General features: G+C 46.9%; 1 protein-coding gene across 2 annotated transcripts; it reads left to right on the top strand.

Annotated features, from left to right (window-relative positions):
- The first annotated feature begins 788 nt into the window (after nucleotides 1-788).
- Nucleotides 789-25,766, top strand: Inpp5k (inositol polyphosphate-5-phosphatase K). Of its 2 annotated transcripts, XM_070027452.1 has the most exons (12): nucleotides 789-1,076; nucleotides 3,965-4,072; nucleotides 4,369-4,477; nucleotides 11,622-11,738; nucleotides 12,070-12,245; nucleotides 12,832-12,943; nucleotides 14,027-14,136; nucleotides 22,895-23,081; nucleotides 24,434-24,571; nucleotides 24,782-24,865; nucleotides 24,994-25,098; nucleotides 25,491-25,766. In XM_070027452.1, exons 1-12 carry the CDS (start codon nucleotides 1,021-1,023, stop codon nucleotides 25,548-25,550), a joined length of 1,362 nt encoding a protein of 453 aa, XP_069883553.1. In that variant the 5' UTR covers nucleotides 789-1,020; the 3' UTR covers nucleotides 25,551-25,766. The 2 variants fall into 2 exon arrangements, with proteins under 2 accessions (XP_069883553.1, XP_069883551.1); XM_070027450.1 differs by lacking the exon at nucleotides 789-1,076 and having other exon boundaries at nucleotides 3,987-4,072; nucleotides 4,376-4,477.
- The last annotated feature ends 1,345 nt before the right edge of the window (nucleotides 25,767-27,111 follow it).

Below are 27,111 nucleotides of genomic sequence, written 5' to 3'. Positions count from 1 at the left end.
CCTGAAGCCCTTGACCCCTGTGCTTCAGGCAGTCACCTGCTTCAGCTTCCTAGTAGGTGGGAATATAGAAGCACTCTACAATGCCAAGCTAAATTAGAAATTCTTAATTGGATTCCATTTTGTCAACCTCTTAAGGCTTGTTTGTAAAGTTTGTGTGCATTTTTCTGGGGAAGGTCATAGCTGTCAAAGGAATCTCATGCATTATCTCTTCTACCAACAACAAAGGACTTAAGGAAAGATTTGAAGGAGGTCATAGTGAATCTTCGGCAAAGTAAAAATAACGTTCATTTTACGTGTAGTCTTGAATTTATACCAAACAGAAACAGTAACTTATTTTTCATTCATCCATGCCTAGTTTTCCAAGAGTCCTGGGACCCCAGAACGTCCCATGTGTAATACGTAAACCAAGTTCGAACAGCAAAAGCCATCCAAAAGAGAACTGAGAATGCAGGAGCTCAGTGACTAACGTGAGGGTGCCATGGGAACTGAGGAAGTTACCTGCAAGGGGAGAGGTGTCACAGGCCCGTGGCTACGCTGGGTGTCCCTAGCCCAAGCTGCTTCCTCGATCTGGGCGGGCGGGAGTAGGCCCGCGGGAAAGCAGCGCCCAAGTCTGCACTCACGACTGAAGACTGAAAAGGGTGGGGCGGGGCGGGGCGTCAAGGCGACTTCCCCCGGAAGGCGTGTGGCGGCTCCGCCCCCTCGCGCGCCTTCCTTACTCGAGGCGGGCGGGGACAGTGGTCGCAAGACCCGCCTCCTCTTCCCCGTGTCCGGGAGCCCTCCGGCTCAACGGCTGGCGGTTTCGCGCTCGTTGGAGAGTCCCGCCTCTTCTCCCGAGCTCCACCAGCCAGAGCCGTCAACGTAGAAAGCCCGCCTCTTACGGAAGCCGAGGCGGGCGCTCAGAATCCGGAAGAAAAACAAGCCGGCGAGAGGGGCGAACGAGACCTGCGCTGGAGAGGCTGCTCTGGCCTCCACCGGCTGGAGCGGGGAGACCAGAGCCCGCGGCGGGGCCACCGGGCGGGGATGATGGCGGCTGTCAACCAGCGGAAGCCGAGCGGACCCAAACGCACTAAGCTCAGGTGAGGCCACGCCTGCGAGCCGGCTGGTCCGCACCTGCCCGGCTGCAGGCCTGGGGCGGAGCAGCGCTGGGAGGGCGGAGGCCACTGGTGTGGTCGACCTGGTTCCGAGACCTTCGCAAGTGTCCCTAGACCAGTATCGAGGAATGTGTACTGGGCTTGAGCCTCGCGGCGACTCTACATTTACCAGGCCGCCGAGCTCATTCCCGTCGGGGCGCCCCAGGCAGGTGTCCCCATGGTTTCTGAGGAGGCAACTGTTGTAGACTATTCAGGGCAGAAGGTGTTCGTCCCTGGGGTCTAGAATAGAAATGCTGTCGCTACTTTTCATCAGCACGCACACACACACACACACCCTTGGAATTTGTCTGATCCCGAAAAGACCTCCGGATATCCGAAATCAGATTAAGATAAGATCCTTTAGTGAGGTGAAGCCTGGTCGCATGCCTGCTCTTTCACAAAGAACAGTGCTAATCACCACCGTAGCGTTAAGTCACAATGCCTGGATTTGCTGCTCATAGCTGAACCTAAGAGTAAAGACACCCCCCCCCAAAAAAAATCCGATTTTCATTTTCCGTCCAATTAGAGCGAGTGACTGTGAGGATTTGATGCTAATAGTCGAATCTGACAGAGTGGCGACAAGAAACCCCAACTTCTTAAAGCTAGTGCCCGGGAAAACAGGGAGCCTTAATTCTCAGTTGGACAGTAGGGGGAGATCGTAAACAAATGAATCTCACCGGGTTCTTGAGAAGGGTTTTTTTTTATTATTATTATTTTATGTTCATGCTCATAGAGAGGGACAGGATGTTGTTTTAAGCTGGCCAGGAATTTCTTCAATTCGTGGCGAAGAGATTTTATTTATTTATTTATTTATTTGTTGGACAATATTGGTACTTTAATCCATTTGTCAAATCCATTGTTAGGCAGCTGCTCTAGCACTTAAGTCTTCCCTTCGGTTCCTGGTTTTTGCTTGTCTTTTGTTTTTTGTATTACCAGTCCTGGGGCTTGAACTTAGGGTCTGGGCACTGTCCCTGAGCTTCTTTTGCTCAAGGCTAGCACTCTACCACTTGAGCCACAGTGCCACTTCCAGCCTTTTCTGGTTATGTGGTACTGAGAAATGGAACCCAGGGCTTCATGCATGCTAGGCAAGCACTCTACCACTAGCCACATTCCCAGCCCAAGAAGAGATGTTTTACATCAATTTCCACTCTTCTTTAATCCTCACCCATACTGGATGTTTAGCTGCTTGCAGGTGCTTCCATACCTTCTCTCAGTTTTTGTGGAACTCATTGGTTTGGTGACTATCTTGTGTGTCTGTGGGGACTAGAGCTTCTGCTACATTGTCAGCACCACTTGGGCTTCCTTGGAGTGTTGCTGTAACTATTCATTTAAAGAATCTTCAGCCAGATGTCAATGGCTCAGCTGTCCCTCAGCTACTCAGGAGGCTGAGATCTGAGGATCATGGTTCAAAGCCAGCACAGGCAGAAAAGTCCATAAGACGCTTATCTCCAATTAACCACCAGAAAACTGGAGTGGCGCTGAGGCTCAAATGGTAGAATGCTCCCCTTGAGCTGAAGAGCTGAAGTACAGGGTCCAGGCCCAAAGTTCAAGCCCCATGACCAACAAAAAAACAAACAAAAGAATCTTCAAGGGATTCCTCTTGGACGTCCCTCTCCAGATGGAGAGTTTCACTACTTAGAAAAGACTTCAAATCTCCCCTGAGAGGCTGTTGGGATATAGTGTTATTGAGAGCTGCTGGTCTAGACCTCTTAATTTGTGTGGAGTTAATAATGGAGAATATTATTATCCAACTGGTAACTTTTCCCAGTAGAGGGTAGGCTTTTTTTTTTTAATTTTTATTTTTTTATTGTTATTCTAAAGGTGAGGGTGACTCTTGAAAGAGATGTTCAGAAACCTGTTTGTAGCACTTCCTCAGGCTCCCTGAGGGTTTGGTAGAATTTGTTGTGTTTAGGGAGTCTGCTAGATAGGAGAGAATGTTGTGGTGTTCTGTTTTTGCCAGTCCTAGAGTTTGAACTCAGGGCCTGCATGCCGGCCCTGAGATTTTTTGGTCAACACTACCACTCTGCCACTTGAGACATAGCTCCACTTCTGGCTTTTTGGTGATTAGTTGAAGATAAGAATCCCACAAATATTCCTGCCTAAGCTGGCTTTGAACTGTAAACCTTAGATCTCAGCCTCCTCAGTAGCAAGGATTACAGGGACAAGCCACCAGTGCCTGGCTTGTTTTTTTTTGTTTTGTTTTTTGTTTTTATTTTTTTATTTTTTTGTCAGTCGTAGGGCCTGAACTCTGGGCCTGGGCGCTGTCCCTCAGCTTTTCTGCTCATGGCTAGTGCTCTACCACTTGAGCCACAGCACCACTTCCAGCTTTTTTTCTTATGTGGTGCTGAGGAATCAAACCTAGGGCCTCATGCATGCACGGCAAACACTCTACCACTGAGCCCCCTTCCCAGCCATGGCTTGTTATTTTTAAAATTTCAATCCTTATAGTTCTAAGGACTCTGACAGGTACAACCCCTGGCTTGAGGAGCAGTGGTAGGAAGTTGCTGCCATAGATGGTTGCTGAGGTTTGGATAGCTGGAGAGCTAACAAATTGCTGACTATTCAGCCCATCCATCATCACTTCTAATATCCTTTGGGTTCCTTTTGCACCAAGTTCTCCCCAGATATGGGCAGCTATAGGCCTACATGGAGGAGGTTAGAGGGTAGAGGTTCCTATTTCAGGGGACAAAAGTGAAGACCAAGGGTTTACCAGATATAGAAATATATTTCCCACTATCACTGCAGTGGCAGCCATTAAGAGGTTTAAATCTTGTCCGTTACCTAGACAAGATTTCAGCCTTCTTCTTAGCCTTCCTTTTGCATCTCTACTACAGTATACATGTTGTGACATGGAATGTGGCTGCAGCAGCTCCCCCTCAAGACCTGAGTGACCTACTTCTCCTGAACAACCAGAACCTGAATCTGGATATGTATATTATTGGGTATGTATCTGCAGGATCCCATTCACCTATCCTGTATCCCTGGAGATGATGTCTACCATGAGGTACCATTGTAACCTATCCTCCCTTGTTTTGGAGTCTGAAGATGGCCTTTCAACCTCATTGGGGCCAGCTTGTGTCTCTTGTCCTGGGTCAGCAATGGGAAGGGGTTGAAAGTAATGGGAGGGTCAGATCATGGCCATCAGAATCTAGGGTCTGGGTGTGGGCAGTACTAAATGTTTGTGGCAGAGGTAATATCCTCCAGATGAGGGGCTGAGCCTCTGACCTGGAATGGTCAGTTTGCAGGAAATGAACTCTGGGATCATAAGCCTTCTTTCTGACACTGCCTTTGAAGACCCATGGAGCAGTTTCTTCATGGACGTACTTTCTCCTCTGAATTTCATCAAGGTAACTAAAGTGCATGGATGATGGAGAAGTGTGTCTTATCTTCATCAACCCCCAGTTAAGTTTTGTGTGATAAGTTCTTCCTACCACTCTCATACTTTTTCCCATTTATTAAAACATTTAATCATTACTGCATCTGGCTCCCTGGGGCTCCTGCCTGCTTAGTTTCACACATTGATATTTGTCCCCTTGGGAGAATTCTGGGAGGAGGTGCAACTGGGCTTATTAGCCGTATCTTCCCCTGCCCCACCCTCCAGCCTACTCACTGCCCAGCCTGAAATCTGAGCACAATAATTGCTACCATTTATGAAGTGCTTACTTGGTGTTGAGCATTAGAAATTAAGATCTTTATGTATATTATTTTAAGATTTTAACTCTTGGGGCTGGGAAGGTGGCTCAGTGGTAGAGCGCTTGCCTTGCATGCTCAAGGCCCTGGGTTCGATTCCTCAGCACCACATAAGCAAAAAGAAAAAAATCCCGAAGTGGCGCTGTGGCTCAAGTGGTAGAGCGCTAGCCTTGAGCTGAAGAGCTGAGGGACAGCGCCCAGGCCCAGAGTTCAGGCCCCACGACCCGACCCAAAAAAAAAAAAAAAAAGATTTTAACTCTTGAAATTGAGTATTTTAAAGATAAAACTAAGGTTTAGAAATCACATGGGCTGGCAAGGTATGATATTACCTACCTGTGATCCTACCATTCAGGAAACAGATTCAGGAGGACTGAGTGATCCAGGTCTGCTTGAACTACATAGTGAGTCCTTGTCCCAAAAAGAAAAATCAAGCTGGGCACTGATGGCTTACACCTGTAATCCTAGCTACATAGGAGGATGAGACCAGGAGATTGAGGTTCATAGTCATCCCAGCAAGAAAGTCCTATGAGACTCTACCAAAAAGCCAGAAATGGAGCTGTGGCTCAAAATTGTAGAGTACTAGCCTTTAGCACAAAAGCTTGGGATAGTTCCCAAGCCCTGAATTCAAGCCCCAGGAGTGGCAAAGGAAAAAAAGAAAATTGTATAGACTATCTGGGATCTTTTTTTTCTTTTTTTTTTGGGTCCGGTCGTGGGGCCTGAACTCTGGGCCTGGGCACTATCCCTCAGCTCTTCAGCTCAAGGCTAGAGCTCTACCACCTGACCCACAGCGCCACTTCCGGCTCTTTTTCTTTTGCTTATGTGGTGCTGAGGAATCGAACCCAGGGCCTTATGCATGCAAGGCAAGCGCTCTACCACTGAGCTACCTTCCCAGCCTGCTATCTGGGATCTTAATCTAGAGCTTTTCAAACTTTTTAAACAAATTGTTGGGGTTTTTTTTGTTTGTTTGTTTTGTTTTTGCCAGTCCTGGGGCTGGCACTGTCCCTGAGCTGCTTTTGCTCAAGGCTAGCCCTCAACCACTTCAGCCACAGCGCCACTTCTGTCTTTTTCTGTCTATGTGGTACTAAGGAATCAAACCCAGGCTTCATGCATGCTAGGAAAGCATTCTACCAATAAGCCATATTCCCAGCCAAAAATTCTTTTTGTTTTTATAAAGATGATATACAATGCCGGGCGCTGGTGGCTCAAGTCTGTATTCCTAGCTACTCAGGAGGCTGAGATCTGAGGATCACGGTTCAAAGCCATCCTGGACAGGAAAGTCCATGAGACTCTTATCTCCAATAAATGGCCAGAAAACTGGAAGTGGCACTGTGGCTCAAGTGGTAGAGCACTCATCTTGAGCTGAAAAGCTGAGGGACAGTGCCCAGGCCCAGAGTTCAAGTCACACGACCGACAAAAAAAAAAAAAAGATGATATACAGAAGTATTAACAGTGCATAAAGTTGGGGGGGAGGGGGGAGGCTGGGAAGGGATGTGAAGGGTAAACCAAAGGAGGAGGCTGCAATGCTTGGTAAGAAATGTACACATTATCCTGCCCATGTAATTGTAACCCCTCTGTACAGTATGTTCACAAATAAAATAAAATTAAATAAAAAAAAAAAACAACAGTGCATAAAGTCAGGTAAACAATACATTTCGTGTCATGGTGCAGAGGCTCACGCCTGTAATCCTCGCTACTCAGGACCATGAGGTCTGAGGAATATGGTTCAAAGCTAGCCCAGGCAGGAAAGTCCAGGCCCAGAGTTCAGGCCCCACGATTGACACCCCCCCCCCAAAAAAAAGAATACATTTCTTTTTGGACAATATAATCAATTCTTCCCTATAGATTTTTGTCAGGCCTAGGTCTTGAACTCTGGGTCTGGGCATTGTCCCTGAGCTCTTCAGCTCAAGGCAAGCTCTCTACCACTTAAGGCATAGCACCACTTCCAGTTTTCTGGTGGTTAATTGGAGATAAGAGTCTTATGGACTTTCCTGCCTGGGCTGGCTTTGAACCTTGACCCTCAGATCTCAGCCTCTTGAGTAACTAGGATTACAGGCGTGAGTCATTGGCGCCCAGCTTTAGTTTTTAACTTTATGTTCTAAACTGCCGTAGTAACAAGCTCCAAGATGGACAGGTACCCTGTGGCTAACCTTGCTTATATTATTCTTTGATCATAAGGAACATGCAAATTTCTCTAGTGCCTCATGCCTGTAATCATAGCTGCTCAGGAGGCTGGGATCTAAGGATCATGGTTCAAAACTACCTACACAGGAAAAGTCCATGAGACTCTTATCTCCAGTTAACCACCAGAAGTGTTGTTGTGGCTCAAAATAATAGAACACTAGCCTTGAGCTAAAAAGCTCAGGGAACCTAAGCACTATTGGCTCACATCTTTAACACTAGCTATTCAGGAGGCTGACATCTGAAGAGGGTAGTTCAGAGCCATCCCAGGAAGGAAAATCCATGAGACTCTTACCTCCAATTAATCAACAGAAAACCAGATATGCAGCTGTGGCTCAAAGTGATGGAGTGCTAGCCTTGAGCAAAAAACTTCAGGGACAGTGCCCAGGTTAATTTGAAGCCTCATGACCATAAATAAATAAATAAAATTTCTATAGGACTAGAGGTTAAGAAAGGGGAGCTATGTATAGAGGAAAGGTTCTTAGTCTGAGAGACCACTGTACTTTGAGGAATTTTTAGACTATAGGAAAATATGCAAGAAGGCTCCAGATTGATAAATCTTGTTTCTGCCCTGCATACCTGAGAAATTAATATATACCCATTCAAAGCACCTAGTTCACAGCTTCTGGAAATAGCAGAATTTTTTATGTTGCCTTCTTTGGGTGACTGATACTTTTTTTTTTTTTTACTGATACTTCTTAGAATTAGTACTTTTACTTTCAGTAGGAGTATGGCTGAAGTGGTAGGGTACTTGCCAAGCATGTCAAAAGATATATCATTATTGAAAAAAAAGATATGTCATTATTGTTTGGCACCACCAAACAATAGTGATAATTATCATCATTATCATCATCTGTTACTCTACTTTTCCTGAGGGTGCTGGAGCAAGAGCTCTGAGAAGAGGAAGACAAGATTTAGTCCTGATGAGACTAACTATGCTAGCCCGAGTCCTTGGTTCTCTTCAAACAGAGGCTCTTCTGTCAGACTTGGAGCTAGATCCTCACAGAGCAGGGGAGAACCATTTCCCTGTTACCACCCACTGCCTTCCCAAGACTGCAGGCCTTCTTGCTCCTTAGCTAACTGCCAAGCGATTGGTAGGATGGAGTAGAGCCAAGGAAATTAGCTCAGCTTGTGGCAGGGACACAACCCATTCCATCCGTGCGGCCTCCAAAGTTGGTAGGCTAGCCTGAGGGCTAGGCACCCAACCAGGATGCCCCTCCTTCCTCCAGCCACAAATTGAGGTGGACAGGCCAGTCTTCCTTATGGCCTGTTCTTGCAGAGGGGATTTGTAAACTATAAGTTGAGCCGCTTGGGGTTGACCCCTTTTGCTACTCCAAAGCTTCTACTACCTCCTGCCAGTTCCTCTTTAGCTCCTCCTACTTCACTCCTTCCAACTGGAACTTCCCTACAAGTCTACTTTTCCCCACAGCCCCACCCTTTCTCCCAGTCTGACTCTGTCCTGCCCTTAGCACATTCTCTCTGCCGCCTTCCTGCCACACACACATACTATAACAGCTGCTGCTCTGCAAAGTGGAGCCCGGTGGCCTAAAATTTGTGGGTTAGGATTTAGCTTGAATCTATTCCTGAGACTTTATCGCTTTTCCTGGCTCAGTCCTGACCCTGGGAGTCAATCATGCATAATGTATGCATATGAATGGGAGAGATAGAAGACTTGGAGTGGGCTGGGCACTGGTGGCTCATGCCTGTAAACCTAGCTACTCAAGAGGCTGAGATCTGAGGATCACAGTTCAAAGCCAGCCCTGGCAGGAAAGTCTATAAGACTCTTTTCTCCAGTTAACCACCAGAAAACCGGAAGTAGCACTGTGGCGCAAGTGGTGCTGTGGCACAAGTGGTAGAGCACTAGCCTTGAGCTGAAGAGCTAAGGGACAGGACCCAGGCCCAGAGTTCAAGCCACAACCGGAAGGGTGGGGGAGACTTGGAGTAGAAGATAGGGGTGAGGGCACATTTGTAGCAACCTCAGGCCAAACTTCAGATTCTAATGCCTACCTTGCTCAGGCCTGAGTTAGGGGTTCTCCCTGCTTTGACTCCTCTACTGTGGAATCAAATTTCATAATTCCTGGAAGGCCCCAGTACATGCTCCCCACCCGGGGATTTCCTCCTTGGCCTCTGTACCTTATGCTCCGGAAATAGCTACTCAGGTAGTGGGTGTAGACAGCCTGAATCTAAGAGAGTGGGTCACTGGTTGTAGCTCATTCCCACCCCACTACCTATAGCGAAGATAGTAGGCATTTTGACAAACATAGAATAGGATTGACTATTAGCCAATTAGGCTCCTGAGTCTCAGTCTTGCATCTGTAAAACAGTGATTTTCCCAGGGAGTTAGGGAAAAGCCTAAATAAGCTACAGATTCCTTTGGTAGATGCTATTATCCCCAAATTGCAGTCCGGTGTCCACTGTCATCCCCATGCCTTCATGGATTTCCAACCATGGCTTTATTGAGACAGAGTTCTGTTGTGTATTCCAGGCTGGTCTTCTGTATATGTGCATGTGTATACTTGTATGTGTGCTATGTATCTGATACTGGGATTTGGACTGAAGCTCTCATGCAGCTTTTTTAAAAGCTTACAGTTGATACTTTACCAATTACCACTTGAGTTACACCTCCACTTGTGGCTTTTTGCTGGTTAATTGGAGATAAGGGTCTCTGGGATTTAGCTGTCCAAGCTGCCTTTGAATGAATGTGATCCTCAGATATCAGCCTCCTGAGTAGCTATGGTTACAGGCATGAGGCACCTACAGTTTGCTTGGCCTTGAACTCTTGATCTTCCTGCTTCAGACTCCTGAGTGTTGGGAGTACAGTACCACACCTGGCTTATTACATTTTTTTCCATTTTCATGGTTGTAAACAATCTGTTTTATAGTGAGTTTTTTGGTATATGTGGTTGGTTTTTTTTTTTCAAAATTTTTAAATGTTTATTTTGTGGCAGGACTGGGCTTTGAACTCAGGGCCTTTCATTTACTTGTCTTGTTTGCTCAGCTGCTGAAATTAGCATATTTCCAATTTGGACTTTAATGGGATTTTTCTACAGAGAATAAGATTTTCGTATTAACATAATAATTTCAAAATAGATGTGTTACAGAATAGATTCTAAATGTAATATTTAATGCTATTGTATTACTTGAAGTCAAAGGTTTACAGAAAAATTTAAATTTCAGATAAACTCTAATATTCTAATAAACACGTAGAAGAAATATAATTTAAAAATTCACAGTTCAAAGCAAACCCTGGCAGGGAAGTCTGAAAGACACTTATCTGGAAACAGGAAGTGGCACTGTAGCTCAAGTGGTAGAGGCTCCCCTTGAGCTGAAGAACTCAGGGATATGTTTACATCCAGGTCCTGAGATTAAACCCCATGACTGACAAAAAGAAAATAAAATTTAAAGAATTAAAGCCTTTTGCTTGCTTTTTTTTTCTTTTGAAATGAAATTATTAATTTTTCTGCCCCGGCTGGCATCAAACCATGATCCTGGAATAGCAGGGATCACAGGCATGAGCCACTGGCACTTGGTTTAGTGTTTTTTTCACTGAGCATGTACAGAAAAGAACAGAAAGTCAAGTGTGCCGTTTGTTAGATTTTTTTTTTCCTGCAAATTCATACTGGTATTGACATCAGTGAAGTTAAGATTCAGAACATTTCTAGTACCCTAGAAGCCTTTCTTGTCTTCTTTCCCTTCGTTTAAGAATACTCAAGCCGCGGGCCGGGCGCTGGTGGCTCACGCCTGTAATCCTAGCTACTCAGGAGGCTGAGATCTGAGGATCGTGGTTCAAAGCCAGCCCGGGCAGGAGAGACCGTGAGACTCCTATCTCCAATAAATCACCAGAAAACCGGAAGTGGCGCTGTAGCTCAAGTGGTAGAGCGCTCGCCTTGAGCTGAAGAGCTGAGGGACAGCGCCCAGGCCCAGAGTTCAAGCCCCACGACCGACAAAAAAAAAAAAAGAATACTCAAGCCGGGCTGGGAAGGTGTGGCTCAGTGGTAGAGTGCTTGTCTTGCATGCATGAGGCCCTGGGTTCGATTCCTCAGCACCACATAAGCAAAAAGAAAAAAGCTGGAAGTGGTTCTGTGGCTCAAGCGGTAGAGTGCTAGCCTTGAGCTGAAGAGCTGAAGGATAGTGCCCAGGCCCAGAGTTCAGACCCCATGACCGGACCAAAAAAAAAAAAAAAAAAAAGAATACTCAAGCCAAAAAAGAACATCTGTCAGATAATCTTCAAAGTATCTGTGGTATAGTATTTTTGTTGCTTTGTCCATGAGAAAATTGGGGAGCATTCAAAGCATCTCAACATGTGAAAGGAGCATGCAAGCATGCGTAAGGCTAGCATTGAAGAATTGGTACCCTTTTGATGGCTGAGTATCCTGATCGCCTCCTCTCCTCCTCCTCAACTTCTAGGTCCACTGAAACTTTAGCTCTGAGAATATACTGTTTGGCAACTGAGAGGAAAAAAGGAAAAAAATAAAACTCTTGAGTCTCAAATTGAGATATCATAGATGCTTGGGCAGGGCATTTTGTGTGTCTCAGGACTATAGATTCTCTAGCCTTTGCATAGCAGGAATACACTTAGCATGTATAGTTTAATGAATAACTTTTGCTTTTACTTTGCTTCAGATCTCTCATGTTCGCATGCAGGGGCTTCTCTTACTGCTCTTTGCTAAGTATCAACATCTGCCGTTCATCCAGATCCTCTCGACAAAATCTACTCCCACTGGCCTCTATGGGTACTGGGTAAGGACTGAGCTGTTGTTTTAAGCTTGAGCTAGAGAGGGTTGGGAGCATTGGAGCTGGGCAAAAGAAACAGGAAGTAAAATCTTGGTACTATGTCCATCCCTTGTGCTCTGCCTGCTCCGCCTCCTTCAGAGGGACCTCAGACCCCAGGCCATGTGGATTGAGTTTTGGTGCATGGAGAGATTACCATGGGACCATGAGAAGTGTTGGGTGTCTGTCCCTGGGAGATCCTAGGGGAGATGAAATTATCTCCTCTCAGACCTAAAATGGGAAAAGAGGGTATGTCCAACCCAGAGTAGCTTCTCAGACTTCTGCCCACCTGTCCTACCAGGGAAACAAAGGAGGAGTCAACATCTGCCTGAAACTTTATGGCTATTATGTAAGTATCATCAACTGTCACCTGCCTCCCCATCTATACAACAATGACCAGCGGTTGGAGCACTTTGACCGGATCCTGGAGACACAGAATTTTGAGGGATCTGCTATTCCCAACGTCTTGGATCATGAGTGAGCCTGGAGTTGCAAGCTGCCACCCCTGCCCTCTCCCCAGTACCAGCCCAGGCTAGCATCATCTGTCCAGTCTCTGCTCCCCAACCAGTCAGTAGTGCTCCATCTTCTGCCCTTCCCGCTACTCCTCCCCTGATACATCCCATATGCTTGCTCACCCAGCTTTGCCTACATGGGGTCCCTTTCCTCTAGCCCCTCTCTCTAGAATGCCTAGGTGCTTCTAAATATCCCAGGTCAAGAACCTTGTGGTCCCCAAGATCACCAAGAGGGCTTGTTTTTAGCATGCCCTCCTGGCCAGTTGAGAGAACAGAAGAAAGTGCTAGAGCCTGCTGCACATTTGCCATATACCCCTCTGAACTGTTCTCTTTGGCTTGAATGATGTATATCATCTTGAGATCAGTCCTCTGGTCTCATGCATGTTCTTGCCCTCGCCTCATCCTCTCCTAGCATCTAGCTTCTTGCTGGTACCACTTTCAAACTTTCTACTCCCCAACAGCCCTTGGATTGGACAGACTAGAGCCACCTATTGCTCCCCACTTTGCTGACCTCATTGCAAACCTTGGGCTGCCCCCTTTTCTTTTTGAAGCCTTATTCTGTGGTTTGGAGACATGAACTTTCGGATTGAGGACTTTGGCTTGCACTTTGTCCGGGAATCCATAACAAATAAGAACTTCAGCCAGCTGTGGGAGAAGGATCAGGTATCAAGTGAAGGGGGGAGGGTCCCTGGAAATAATCTGAATCCACTGCAGAGGTCCATATGTAAAGTGTAGAGAGCAGTGCTCATATTTCCTAATGGGTGCCCTTTTCTCCTTGGTAGGGAGCAGATCTACCGAGTTTCCTATGTGGGGAGATAGCAAAAGGACCATCCTGTCAGTACCTAATCTTCACCTGTCACCTGGAGGAGCTGCTAGTGCACTCTAGAATAGGAACCCAGAAGGGCTTTATGCCCCATACCATGTATCAGCCCCCTTGTATCTCCCTGTCCTCTTTTCCTATCCTACGCCTTGTTTACCTCCTAGAGGATGAGATACCATCCCTTTGGCTCCCCCAGGTTTCCCTCTAACACAAGTCTACTAATGGCCTCCAGAGAGCAAGAATTCAGAGTCTGCTCCCTATATTCCAAAGACTAGGAAGTGACAGGCAGCTGCTCTGTCTGTGCATGTGGGGATCATATTTCCAGAAAGATTGTCCCATGGGGCTAGGAAGTTGGCTCAGTGGTAGAGCGCTTGCCTTGCATGCCTGAGGCCCTGGGTTTGATTCCTCAGCACCACATAAGCAAAAAGAAAAAAGCCTGAAGTGGTGCTGTGGCTCAAGTGGTAGAGCACTAGCCTTGAGCTGAAGAGCTGAGGGACAGCGCCCAGGCCCAGAGTTCAGCCCCCACAACTGGACCCAAAAAACAAAACAAAAGATGGTCCCAGGAGAGGGGAAGTTAGTTACTGTGGTGGCCATAGGGACAGTAAGAAAATGAAGTGTGGGCCGGGCGCTGGTGGCTCACGCCTATAATCCTAGCTACTCAGGAGGCTGAGATCTGAGGATCGCGGTTCAAAGCCAGCCCGGGCAGGAGAGACCGTGAGACTCCTATCTCCAATAAAACCACCAGAAAACCGGAAGTGGCGCTGTAGCTCAAGTGGTAGAGCCCTCGCCTTGAGCTGAAGAGCTGAGGGACAGCTCCCAGGCCCAGAGTTCAAGCCCCACGACCGACAAAAAAAAGAAAATGAAGTGTGATGCTGGGCTCATGGGTCAGGACTGTGGGGCTATGGGAGCTGTGTCTTTATCTATAGCTTAGAATTGCCAAGAGAGATGACCCACTGCTCCGAGAGTTCCAGGAGGGTCCCCTGCTCTTCCCACCCACCTACAAGTTTGATAAGAAGTCCAACAACTATGATACCAGGTAAGGAGGAAATGGATCCCAGGAAGTGGGATTATGCTAGTTCTAGTGGCAGCAGGAACTCTCCCAAAATAGAAGTGTTAGGGAAGCAGGAATAGCTCTAGATATCACTTCTCAGGAGTCGCACCTCTGGCCCCCAACTTGAGGTACTGACTGTAAGAGCTGTCCTAGATTGCCTAAGAGAAAGCAGAGGGGAAGCTGGTGCTTGCAAGGTTGGGGTGGTGGCAGGAGGAGCTGGAAGAGATGGGAGGCAGCCCTGCATTGAAGGGAAGTTACTCCAACTTTCTGGGAACCATTGCCTCTACTTCCCAAGGCCTTCTTATCCCCAGATGGGTCAAAAAGCTTGGCTTAGCTAATGACTTATATTAGTATCCTACCTCAGCCTGGGAATGGGTCAGATACTATGTGAGAAGATGAAGAACAGTGGAGAACTTCATAGGGAACAAGAAAGAGACAGTCCTAGCCGGGCGCTGGTGGCTCACGCCTGTAATCCTAGCTACTCAGGAGGCTGAGATCTGAGGATTTCGGTTCAAAGCCAGCCCAGGCAGGAGAGACTGTAAGACTCCTATCTCCAATAAACCACCAGAAAACCAGAAGTGGCGCTGTAGCTCAAGTGGTAGAGTGCTCGCCTTGAGCTGAAGAGCTGAGGGACAGCGCCCAGGCCCAGAGTTCAAGCCCCACGACCGACCAAAAAAAAAAAAGAAAGAGACAGTCCTTACAATGCTTTCAATCTTATCAGCCATCTGACCCTTGGACGAGGTGTTTAAACCTTGGTATTATCATCCATGAAATGGGGATAATAACGGTACACACCCCTGGGGTTGAGGGCTAGAGGGGGCCTTACATATGTTTAGCCCAGTGTTTGACACCCACTTACTATGGGTGATAATCGCAATTGTTACTTTTACACTTGTGTCTTTAGGTAGTTATTTTACTATATACTTTCCCAAGAAGCTGATATGGGGCTTGTTAATCACCAAAACTTGACACTTAGATGAAAGGGTAAAAGCATCACTGCCAACAGGCCTCTGATCCACTTTAGAGCACAGAGACCCTATTCTCTTACAAAAAAACATTTTCTTCATTTCTTCCAACAGGACTGTCTTAGCAGGGAGGTGAGTCTGCAAGGTAACCCAGGTCCCAGGAAGTTACGGGATGATTAGGTATCCACAGTAGGCCAGAACTACAGACTATAGAACTACAGGCTAGTTCTGGAAGTGGCTTATTAGCAGAGCCAAAGTACCCTGGCCAAGGAAAGCGAGAGCTAATGAACCATTTAAATGTGGAGCAAGATAGGATGGGGCCATAGCCAAGGCAGCTGACACAAAGAAGCAATGAACTCTGGAGACAGGGAGCAGCCAGGGCAACAGAGCAAGCAGGAAAGGAGGTAAGAGGGCAGGCTGATGGGTCCACACAGACATTAAAAGTTAGAGTCAACATAGAGCCGGCGCTGGTGGCTCACGCCTTTAATCCTAGCTACTCAGGAGGCTGAGATCTAAGGATCACGGTTCAAAGCCAGCCCAGACAGGAAAGTCCATGAGACTCTTATCTTCAATAAACCACTAGAAAACCGGAAGTGGTGCTGTGGCTCAAGAGGTAGAGCGCTCACCTTGAGCTGAAGAGCGCAGGGACAGCGCCCAGGCCCAGAGTTCAAGCCCCACGGACCAAAAAAAAAAAGATGTAATACAGTAATAGAGCTCCTAACCTTAAAGCATGTGCAAGGTTCAAGCCTCAGCACTGGTGTGTGTGTGTGTGTGTGTGTGTGTGTGTGTGCGTGTGCGTGCGCGCGCGTGCGTGTGTGTGTGTGTGTGTGTGTGTGTGTGTGTGTGTCTATAGAGGTGATGTACAGAGGGGTTATAGTCAGGTCATGAGTATATTCCTTTTTGGATAAAGTTACCCCTTCCTTTTCTCTCTCCTAGATTTTCCCTCCCTTTCTCACCCACAAGTTTTTGTTGTCTTTTTAAAAGTGGGTAGAAACTAGGGACATCACAATATTCCTGGTTGGAGCCAGGGTCCAGATACAGCTATCAGTTCCTGTGTACACAGGACAGAGCCTATCTGACAACCAGTATAGTCAAACTTACTCATACTTGAAGGCCAATTTAGATACCCCTGCCAGGAAGGCTTTCTGTTAGCTCATTGAGTTTCTCCTGCCCTGTGCTATCATCAAGCCTTTTACACATCATGTGTCAGTGGTCATGGGGCTTGAACCCTGGGCTTAGACACCATCCCTTAGCTCTTCAGCTCAAAGCTAGCACTCTACCACTTGAGCGACAGCACCACTTCCGGTTTTCTGGTGGTTTAATTGGAGATAAGAGTCTCAGGGACTTTCCTGCCCGGGCTGGTTTTGAACTGTGATCCTCAGATCTCAGCCTCCTGAGTAGCTAGTATTAAGGCGTGAGCCACTGGTGCCCAGCTTCAGTGGGCCTTTTAACATGCAGCTTGCCAAGCCAGGCACCAGTGGCTCACACCTGTAATCCTAGCTACTCAGGAGGCTGAGATCTGAGGATCACAGTTCAAAGCCAGCCCGGGCAGGAAAGTCCATGAGACTCTTATCTTCAATAAACCACCAGAAAAACGGAAGTGGTGCTGTGGCTCAAGCGGTAGAGTGCTGGCCTTGGGCTGAAGAGCTGAGGGGAAGGGCCCAGGCCCAGAGTTCAATCCCCACAAACGACCAAAAAAAAAAAAAAAAAAGATGTGACTTGCCTCATTTGTTGTACCATACATACCCAGAGAGCAAATTAATGTGAAGACAGTTCATGGACTATATTTGAATTGGAAGTCTAGGAGGACAAAAGGAAAACATTTGGTATTTAGACCAGTCTAGCAAGAAGACACAAATAATTACTTATCAATCTAGCCATGAGTTAACCATCAGGTTTCCAGAACTCTGCAGATGTGCCAAAGGAGGCTGCTAGCTGACAGGAGGAGGTCAGTGAGATTTAGCAAAGAGCTTTGTTTCTGTTTTTTGCAGTACTGGAGATCAAACTCAAGGCCTTACATAAAGTGCTAGGCAAGTGCTCTGTCACCAGCCTCAAGAGAGTATATTGAAAGAGGCAGGCCTAGGTACCAGTGACTCATGCCTGTAATCCTAGCTACTCAGGAAGCTAAGATCTGAGGATCACGGTTCAAAGCCAGCCTGGGCAGGAGAGACTGTGAGACTCTCAAAATACCAGAGGGCTGGGAAGGTGGCTCAGTTGTAGAGTGCTTGCCTTGCATGCATGAGGCCCTGGGTTCACTCCCTCAGCACCACATAAGCAGAAAAGGCTGGAAGTAGCACTGTGGTTCAAATGGTAGAGCTCTGGCCTTGAACTAAAGAGCTGAGAGACAGTGCCCAGGCCCAGAGTTCAGGCCCCAGGACCGACCAAAAATATATATATATATATATATATATATATATCAAAATATCAGAAAACCAGAAGTTGCACTTATGGCTCAAGTGGTAGAGCACTAGCCTTAACCTGAAGAGCTGAGGGACAGCACCCTGGCCCAGAGTTCAAGCCCCCACAACCAATCAAAAAAAAAAAGAGAGAGAGAGAGGCAGTGGCAGTGGAGAGGGCTGAAGAAAGAAAGGCAGGCTTTCCAGTCTGGAAGAACCACTGATGAGAGGCACCTCAAGGGCCCCTGACCCAGGTGAGACCGTGGCCTGTTTAAAATGACAGTTGTGATTTGTAGGCTTGTTGAGCTGTACAAAGTGACTGTGCGTGATTTGTGTACAGTGAATGGAATGTGGATTTGACCAGCCCTGAGCCAAAATGTAATGAGAAATGAGGACAGCTCCATTACAAAGGAGGGTGAAAGGGCTGAGGGCAGAGTGGGAAATCCTGGTAGAGTCAGGGATTGCACTAAATTTTGTTACATTTCCCATTATGAATGCAGACAGCCTCTCCTTAGGCAATGAGCAGGGGATACTATGAGCAATATTAGTCAATACTTCTGTTGCAGTGATTTTAAATGTACTTATGTCCCAGAGACAGCAAGTTCTCATACCCAGAAATTGGGCACATTCCTACTTGGGGGTCAAGAGACTGGCTCCATCTGTTTAATACTTTTTCTCTTTTCTTCTCTTTTTCTTTTTCTGGTCCTGGGGCTGTGATAGAATACAAGGTTCTGAGTCAGTCCCAAGCACTTCAGAAAAGTGAATCTTTCAACTGTTTGTCATCTTCCTATTTGCGTGGCATATAATAAATCTTGGTTGAAAGAATAAGCAGTATTGGGGCTGAGAAGGTGGCTCTGTGGTAGAGGGCTTGTCTTGCATGCATGAGGCCCTGGGTTCGATTCCTCAGTACCACATAAGCAGAAAAAGCCACAAGTGGTGCTATAGATCAATTGGTGGAGTGCTAGCCTTGAGCTAAAGAGCTGAGGGACAACCCCCAGGCCCAGAGTTCAGGCCCCACAACCAACAACAACAAAAAAAAAGAATAAGCAGTGTACTCATGTGTTTGGTTATGTAAATGGGAAAGAAGGACAGTTGGAGAGGTCTTTGGAGGAAGGAGAGGGGCTGTGGTCAGGACTCAGGGAGGTTCCTGATGTGCACTAGATTTAGGCAATTAATCATCACAGCAAATTGGGGAGGGGGAATACTTTGCAAGAGAAGTTGCATTCGTGTGGTTCTTCCCATGGGTTAAGCTTTGCTAAGAACCCTAATGTCTGCAATAGACTAGGGATTCAGTGCCTTTAGTCTGTAAGATGGGAATGCCAACTTCCAGTGTCTCTGAACACTCCTCAGAAGAGTGGAAGTCTAGAAATAGCCCAAGGACTAGCAGATGGTAGTTTAGCCACTTACTACTCCTTGACCACTCCCTTGACGCACCTTAATTTATCTAATCCTTGCTATTGGCCTTTGATGTAAGTGCTATTATCAACCCATCTTAACACTTGAAGAAACTGAGGCATAAAGAAGTGAAGTCACTTGCCCTGGAGCACATAGCTCTGAGTTCCGTGGAGAAAACCCTCCCCCAGCTGGTCTCAGATTCTAAACTCTGGGATTCACCAGGATGCTATCCTCATTTGCTAAAAAGACTACTACTAAAAAGACTACAATGTGTTGGGAATATTTATTTAAAACAGTAATTGAATAAAGCAAGAGATAAAAATAATGTTTCAAATTGATGATGAATATATGAGACTATATGCATTAAGATATGAAAGAGTGGGAATAGGGCTCCAATGGCTCATGCCTGTAATCCTAGAACTGGAAGATGAAGTTTGAAGCCCCACCCAGGCAGCAACGTCCATGAGACTGCATTACCAAATTAAGTTGTAGAGTGTCAGTTGCAAGCAAAAAGGCCAAGCAAAAGCATGAGGCCCTGAGTTCAAGCTCTAGTATGAGCACTCCTCCTGACCCCTGACTCCCTGCTGCTGCTGCCAAAAAAGGGGGGGGGGTGAAAAGGGACGGGGCATTTTTAAGAAGGGAGCCTGAACATGTGGTTTTGCAGTCAGGCAGTTAATGAATGTTGAACTACCAGGGTCTATGCCAGTGCTGAGAATATACAAGAGACTCCAAAACCCTTTAGAGTCCATGTACTAATTGATATGCTCACCGGAAAACAAAATTACAGTATAGTGTAGTTGGGTAAATGCTGGTACTAAAAGCTTTGGAGGGGCTGGGAAGGTGGCTCAGTGATAGAGTGCTTGCCTTGCATGCATGAGGCCCTGGTTTTGATTCCTTAGCACCACATAAACAGAAAAAGTGGTGCTGTGGCTCAAGTGGTAGAGCGCTAGCCTTGAGCTGAAGAGCTGAGGGACAGCACCCAGGCCCAGAGTTCAGGTCCCAGGACCAGCCAAAAAAAAAAAAAATTGGAGTTGAGACTAAAAGCTTTGGAAACAAAGCTGAGGTCAGGAGTGGCTCTATGATGAAGGCACTGTTGGAATTGGGCTTCTCCCTAGTGAAGAAGAGTTTTCCGGGAGCAAAAACAGAATGAGTCTGGGGAGGTGATAAATTAGTTTGGACATCCCTGGAAAGCCCTACATGGGACTTGTACTTTACTCAGGAGTCAGTGATGGACTCTTTAAAGATTTTATTTCTTTTTATTTTATTTATTTTTGGAACTCAGGACCTTATATTTTCTAAATGACTACAACTAAGCCATGCTTCCAACTCCTTAATGGTAGAGCCAGGTGCTAGTAATTGACTCTTGTAATCATAGCTACTCAGGAGGCTGAGATAGGAGGATTGAGGTTAAAGCCCTATCCAGCAGACAGATCCTCAGTCTTCTCCAATTATCCAGCAAAAACCTGGAAGTGGAGATGTGGTAAAGTGGTAGAGTACCAGAGTACCAACCTTTAGCATGAGAGTGAGAGGCTCAGAGTTCCATGCCTTAGTACTGGCACAAAAGCCAGAAGAGCCGGGTGCCATTGGCTCACTCCTGTAATCCTAGCTACTTGGGAGGCTGAGATCTGAGGATCACAGTTCAAAGCCAACCCAGGCAGTCTATGAGACTCATCTCCAGTAAACCACAGAAAACTGGAAGTAGCACTGTGGCTCAAGTGGTAGAGTGCTCGCATTGAGCTGAAAAGCTGAGGGACAGTGCCTAGGCCCAGAGTTCAAGCCTTATGACCAATCCCCCCCCTCCCCCCCCAAAAAAAAAACAGAACACCTAACAAGGTTTACTACATTGAGGTGCATTTAGGAGATTGAATCCTTCACTGAGAAAGAACTTGGAAACAGCAGCTTTTCTCCCTGTCCTACACCATCCCAGGGCTTTGGGTTCACCAGTGTCTTTAGAGGACAGGGCATAGCTAATATACAATAGTTGGCTTGGCAGGACTGGGTAGGAATTAGAGACTTTAGTTACCTAGAGGCGTAATTTGTCTCTAAAGGCCAAATGATCTTACACTTCTCAGAGAAGTTAGCAAGTGGAATCAAGAACAGGTCTCTCAGTTGACTTTGAGAACCAAAAATCACAGTTGTTGGGGATGGGAATGTGGCTTAGTGGTAGCATGCTTGCTTTACATGCATGCCTTGCATGCATGAAGTCCTCAGTACCACATAAACAGAAAAAGCTAGAAGTGGAGCTCTGGCTCAAGTGGTAGAGTGCTAGCCTTGAGCAAAAGAGCGTATGTGTTAGATACTCTAACTCACTGAATCATCTCAGCAGTACGGTGAGGCCTACACCTATTACTGTTTCCATTTGCAGATGAAGTTGAAGCTTAAGAAAGTTAGCTCAGGGCTGGGAAGGTGGCTCAGTGGTAGAGTACTTGCCTTGCATGCATGAGACCCTGGATTCAATTCCTCAGCACCACATAAGCAAAAAAGAAAAAAAGCCAGAAGTAGCTCTGTGGCTCAAGTGGTAGAGCCTTGAGCTGAAGAGCTGAGGGACAGCGCCCAGGCCCAGAGTTCAGGCCCCACGACTGGCCAAAAAAAAAAAAGAGAGAAAGCTCGGGGGCTGGGAATGTGGCTTAGTTGTAGAGTGTTTGCCTAGCATGCATGAAGCCCTGGGGTTGATTCCTCAGTACCACATAAACAGGAAAGAAAGAAAAAAAAAAGCAGCTTAGCTCATTTAAGAGCACATGCTAGGAATGTGGCTTAGTGGTAGAGTGCTTGCCTAGCATGTATGAAGCCCTGGGTTCGATTCTTCAGTACCACATACACAGAAATAGCCAGAAATGGCACTGGGGCTCAAGTGATAGAGTTGCTACCCTTGAGCAAAAGAAGCTCAGGGACAGTGCTCAGTCCCTGAGTTCAAGCCCCAGGACTGACCAAAAAAAAAGAGCACATGCTCTGCAGTCATGCTGCCAGCCTCACCTGAAGCTTTGGCTCCACCACTTAGTAGCTGTGTGACGTGGGGAAAATTATTCTCCTTCTAAGACTCTGTTTTCCCATCTGTGAAGGGTAAATGATAACCATTCTTCAAATATTTCCCTTCTCTCTCATAGTTGCTTTCACCTTGAATAGACAAGAAAGCCAAATTGTTTTTTTTTTTTTTTTTTTTGGTGGGGGGCAGGGGATCCGGTCATGGGGCCTGAACTCTGGGCCTGGGCACTGTCCCTCAACTCTTCAGCTCAAGGCTAGTGCTCTACCACTTGAGCCACAGCACCACTTTTGGCTTTTTTTCTTTTTTGCTTATGTGGTGCTGAGGAATTGAACCCAGGGCCTCATGTATGCAAGGCAAGCGCTCTACCACTGAGCCACCTTCCCAGCCCAAGAAAGCCAAATTCTTGCTCCTCTCCGTAGACTCCAAAATCCAAGTCTCAGATATTTTGATTTTCTGCTTTTGTTGAGGAAAGAAGAACTTTGAAATGGAATGTTTGACTCTCAATTTGAATCATAAAAATATAGAATATGGGACTGGGGCCGACTCAAGTAGTAGAACACCTACCTAGGCAAGTACAAGACACAGCGTAAAAGCCCCAGTAACATACCCTTCAAAAAGAAAATGTGGGGCTGGGCATGTGACTTAGTGGTAGAGAGCTTGCCTAGCATGCATAAAGCCCTGAGTTCGATTCCTCAGTACCACATACACAGAAAAAGCCAGAGCGTTAGCCTTGAGCAAAAGCAGCTCAGGGACAGTGCCCAGACCCTGAGTTCAAGCTCTAGGACTGGCAAAAAAAGAAAAGCAAATGTGGCAGAGGGTCATTGGCTAAGTAGGACAAGCCAGATTCTGTTGGGCACCCTTTTGAATGCTGTCATGCTCCTTCCAGCTTTACTCCAGAAGCCTTTGGCTATTGATAGATCCTGGAGTTTAGGGATTCATAAGGGAACATTCTTGCTCTCATGGCAACCTTTTCTTCTCTCCTCATTCCTCTTCTCTAACTCCAGTGAGAAAAAACGCAAGCCTGCATGGACCGACCGCATCCTATGGAGATTGAAGCGGCAGCCCTATACCAAGCCCCTCACCCCTTGTCTTCCAACCCCCTACTTCTTCCTGTCTTTGAAGAGCTACGTCAGCCACATGATGTACAGCATCAGTGACCATAAACCTGTTACCAGCACCTTTGACTTGGAGGTGAACTTCTGGGCTGCCCAACACTTGGCAGAGGAACAGCCATACTGAGCTACATCCCCAAGCCCTCCAGGCCTGGACTCTAATGTCAGCCAGTTCCCCAGGGGAGACCTGTAGGAAGACATGATTGCCTTTTCTCCCAGGTCAGGTATCCCAGCTCTTAGGAGTTGTTGATAGCTCTTTCTGTCAAATCCATGTTGAGCCTTTGTGACTAGGTTTCCATTTCCTCTTACTACTCTCCCTTAAGGCTAATGAGTTCCATTAGGCTTATTATGTGCTGTGTGAAGTAGGACTTCCTTTCTTTGTCATAAACCTCTGGATCAAATTGCAAAGGGAGTTCCCTCCATCCTTGGACCTTGCCATCTAATGATTGAGGTAGTATTGACTTCCTTCAAGCTACAGCTACATCCTAGCCTTCACTTTTTTTTTTTTTGGTCAGTTGTGGGGCTTGAACTCTGGGCCTGGGCGCTGTCCCTCAGTTCTTCAGCTCAAGGCTAGTACTCTACCACTTGAGCCACAGCGTCACTTCCAGGTTTCTGAATGGTTTATTGGAGATAAGAGTCTCACGAACTTTCCTGCCCAGACTGGCTTTGAACTGGGATCCTCAGATCTCAACGTCCTGAATAGCTAGGATTACAGGCCTGACCCACCGGCGTCCAGCCTTCACTTTTTTTTTTTTAAGTTGGCTGTGGGGCTTGAACTCATGGCCTGGGCACTGTCCCTGAGCTATTTCACTCAAAGCTCTGCCACTTTGAGCCACAGTACCACTTCCAGTTTTCTAGTGGTTAATTGGATGGAGGTGGTTAATTGGAGATAAGAGTCTCATGGCTGGGCTGGCTTTGAACTGTGATCCTCCAATCTCAACTTCCTGAGTAGTTAAGATTATAAGCATGAGCCACCAGCACCTGGCACCAGCCTTTACTTTTGCTTTGTCTCACAATATTGTGCCTTTCTACATTTTCCTAGCTGTTCTGAATTTGGGTCTTTGAGTCAGAAATCTTAGAGACCTGGGGCTGGCCACCATTATATGTTTCCTATTCTCTTTTCTTCCAGGCCTAGGTAGTCAAGCTGCCATGCTTTTCTAAGCCTCTGAGCAACTACATCTTCCTCCTCTACTACCACCCTCATCACTGGGCTCCCTGTGTTGCCCACCTGGCTCTCAGCCCCATTCTACTGACAGAACAACTTCCCCTAATAAACCATTGGCCCTTGGTCAGCTAGGATAGCCTAGTGGAGTTCTGTGCCCATTCCCCTGGGTACCCCACCACCACACCAGGTAGTCACAATGGGAAACAGTTGCCCCAGAGGGAATGGTACTACAAGAATTCAACCTAACCTCCACCCTCTATGTGTAGTTGAATCCACTGATGTCTGTTCCACTGATAACCATGATGCCTGAGAGCCTGTGGACCATGGAAAATGACATGTTGATCAGCTACTCCTCCTCCCCAGACTTCCTCAGCAGCTGCTGGGACTGGATTGGACTATACAAGGTGATGTGGGCAAAGCAATGAATCCATCAATCATAGTCAAGCGGACTATCCTTTCTGGGGACTTACAGGAACTGGGCAAGACACTGAAAAACTCACCTTCACCTGCCCCAGGGCTACTTGTCTACCTAGGGCCTGGAAGAGAAAGGAAAAGGACTTTCTTAGGTCCATGTCCTCCCCAACCACTGATTCTCTCATCTGATCCCCTAACAGGTGGGAATGCGCCACATTTATGACTATGTGTCCTATGTCTGGGCTGCGGACAACCAGGTCTCCATGAGTGACAACCTGAATCAGGTACATCTGTGAGTTGGGCTTGACCTGATAGTCTTGTCTTCTGGAAGAAGAGTTATATAACTTGTCACTAAGCCAGGAAAGTGCAGGACCCTAGAGCTGATGTTGTTTCTATCATTCCTCTTTTACAGGTATACATCAACATCAACGATATCCCTAAGACTGAGGATGAGTTTCTCCTCTGTTACTACAGTAACAGTAGGAACTCTGTAGTGGGGATAAGCAAACCCTTCAAGGTAAGGGATGATGGTTGGAGAAGGGGAAAGTATTACTGAGGAACTGAATCCATCCTTTGTTTCCTGAGGCCAGAGCCCCAGGAATTCATACCTATGAGCAGTTGGGGTATTGACAAGGTATAGAGAAAGACCTTCATGGCGCTGGGAAGGTGGCTCAGTGGTAGAGTGCTTGCCTTGCATGCATGAGGCCCTTAGTTCAATTCCTCAGCATCACATAAACAGAAAAAGCCAGAAGTGGGGCTGAGGTTCAAGTGGTAGAGCACTGGTCTACAGCTGAAGAGCTAAGGGACAGCACCCAGGCCCAGAGTTCAGGCCCCACAACCAACAAAAAAAAAAAAAAAAGAAAGAAAGACCTTCACTTCCCCCTTCTGCTACCTATTTTATTCCTACAGATCCCGCTTCGCTTCTTCCTGAAGGACAATTCACTGGATGAGGATGAACCACGAATCTAAGCTGGACTAGGAATGAGTGAAGCCAGGGTGGAGGCTAGAACTGGCAGCCTACTCTGCTTGAACTGCTGCCAGGATTACTAGGAGCCCAGCCGGGCCCTGCCCCTGAGGAAGGAGCCAAGTAACCTACACTTCCAGGGGGAGCTCAGCCAGACTCCCTTTGCTTTCTCTAGGCCAGATCTCTGAAATTGGCACTTAAATACAGGTTTTTGTTGCTGAGATGTGAGTGAAAGCAACTAGTTTGTCAGCAGTGAAGATTTGAGAACAGCCCTCCAGATAGAGGAAGAACTGTCCAACTGACATTTTATTTCTTGATTTTCCACACACATACAGATTCCTGTTCCCGCCCAAGCAGTCCTGCCAGGCACATGCCCCATCTGGCACAGGCTTGCATTCTTGTCACACCATCCTGGGCCTCAGGCTGCCTAGGAGGGGGAAGTATTTGCACAGGTTCCACTGACTGGGTGGCACAAGCAACAATGGGTTCCAAAAGTCTAGGCATATCATAGTGTGTCCCCATGAGGGATATAAGTAGAGGGTCTGGAATCCCTGCTTTCCACAGAAGCAGTGTGACCAAGTGGATAGAATGAAGGGGTCATCCTACTAGCACACCACGCTCTGCATGGAGTCTGAGCCAGAAGTTCTAAGGCCCAAGCAGAGAGAATTCTTTAGACTGAGATTGGTTTCTGTAACTTGGTTGGGCCCTGTGCCTCTAGCTTGTCCTTTTATGGAGGGTTGACAGGTGGTAGAGGAGTGGCAGCCACAGACTTCCAGAGTGATTCTCATCTGGCTCCACCCTTGTCATGAGTCATTGGCAGAAAACTACTGTCTCTGGACCCCTCTGTGACCTAGAAGTATGAGGTTAAGCAGAAAGGGGAGTCAGAATCAAGACATTTTGGAGTAATCTCAGCAGGTGCGAGGCTGAGGCATAAGGATCATGAGTTGAAGGGAAGGCTCAGCTAATAGACACTGTCAAAATAACCCCCCCCAAAAAAAAGATATTTTTGAGGCTCTGGCACCAAGAGCTTGAGCATTATCCAGGTATGATGAGAAAATGGCCTAGTCCCACTCCTGTCAGTTGCCTTCTGCCAATGGCCAAGTCTTCCCAGGAGAAGATCTCGGTTGCTCTGTGACTTTTACATCCATTCTGTGACCTCAGACCAAGAGTGACTCTAATTGCTCTATGCTCCTACACTCTACCTTAGGAGCTACATGTATTAAGAATTTCCCCTCTTGTGGGCTGGGAAGGTGGCTCAGTGGTAGAGCGCTTGCCTTGCATGCATGAGGGCCCTGGGTTCGATTCCTCTGCACCACATAAGCAAAAAGAAGCCGGAAGTGGCACTGTGGCTCAAGTGGTAGAGTGCTAGCCTTGAGCTGAAGAGCTGAGGGACAGCGCCTAGGCCCAGAGTTCAGGCCCCACGACCGGACCCCCCAAAAAAGAAAAATTCCCCTCTTGCCAGGCACCGGTGGCTCACACCTATAATCCTATTTACTCAGGAGGCTGAGATCTGAGGATCATGATTCAAAGCCAGCCCAGGCAGGAATGTCCATGAGACTCTTTATC

The sequence above is a fragment of the Dipodomys merriami genome, unplaced genomic scaffold (genome assembly GCF_024711535.1).
Source record: "Dipodomys merriami isolate MVZ:Mamm:240054 unplaced genomic scaffold, mDipMer1.0.p SCAF_19, whole genome shotgun sequence".
In the NCBI taxonomy this organism is placed as follows: Eukaryota; Metazoa; Chordata; class Mammalia; order Rodentia; family Heteromyidae; genus Dipodomys; species Dipodomys merriami.
This window is presented reverse-complemented; position numbering and strand designations above follow the sequence as displayed.

Excerpts from the sequence above, each read along its gene's own strand:
- Inpp5k (XM_070027452.1), top strand. The coding sequence starts at position 1,021 with ATGATGGCGGCTGTCAACCAGCGGAAGCCGAGCGGACCCAAACGCACT. Across the intron at positions 11,739-12,069 it reads CTGGCCTCTATGGGTACTGG|GGAAACAAAGGAGGAGTCAA; the intron begins GTAAGGACTGAG and ends CTGTCCTACCAG. Across the intron at positions 14,137-22,894 it reads TCCAACAACTATGATACCAG|TGAGAAAAAACGCAAGCCTG; the intron begins GTAAGGAGGAAA and ends CTCTAACTCCAG.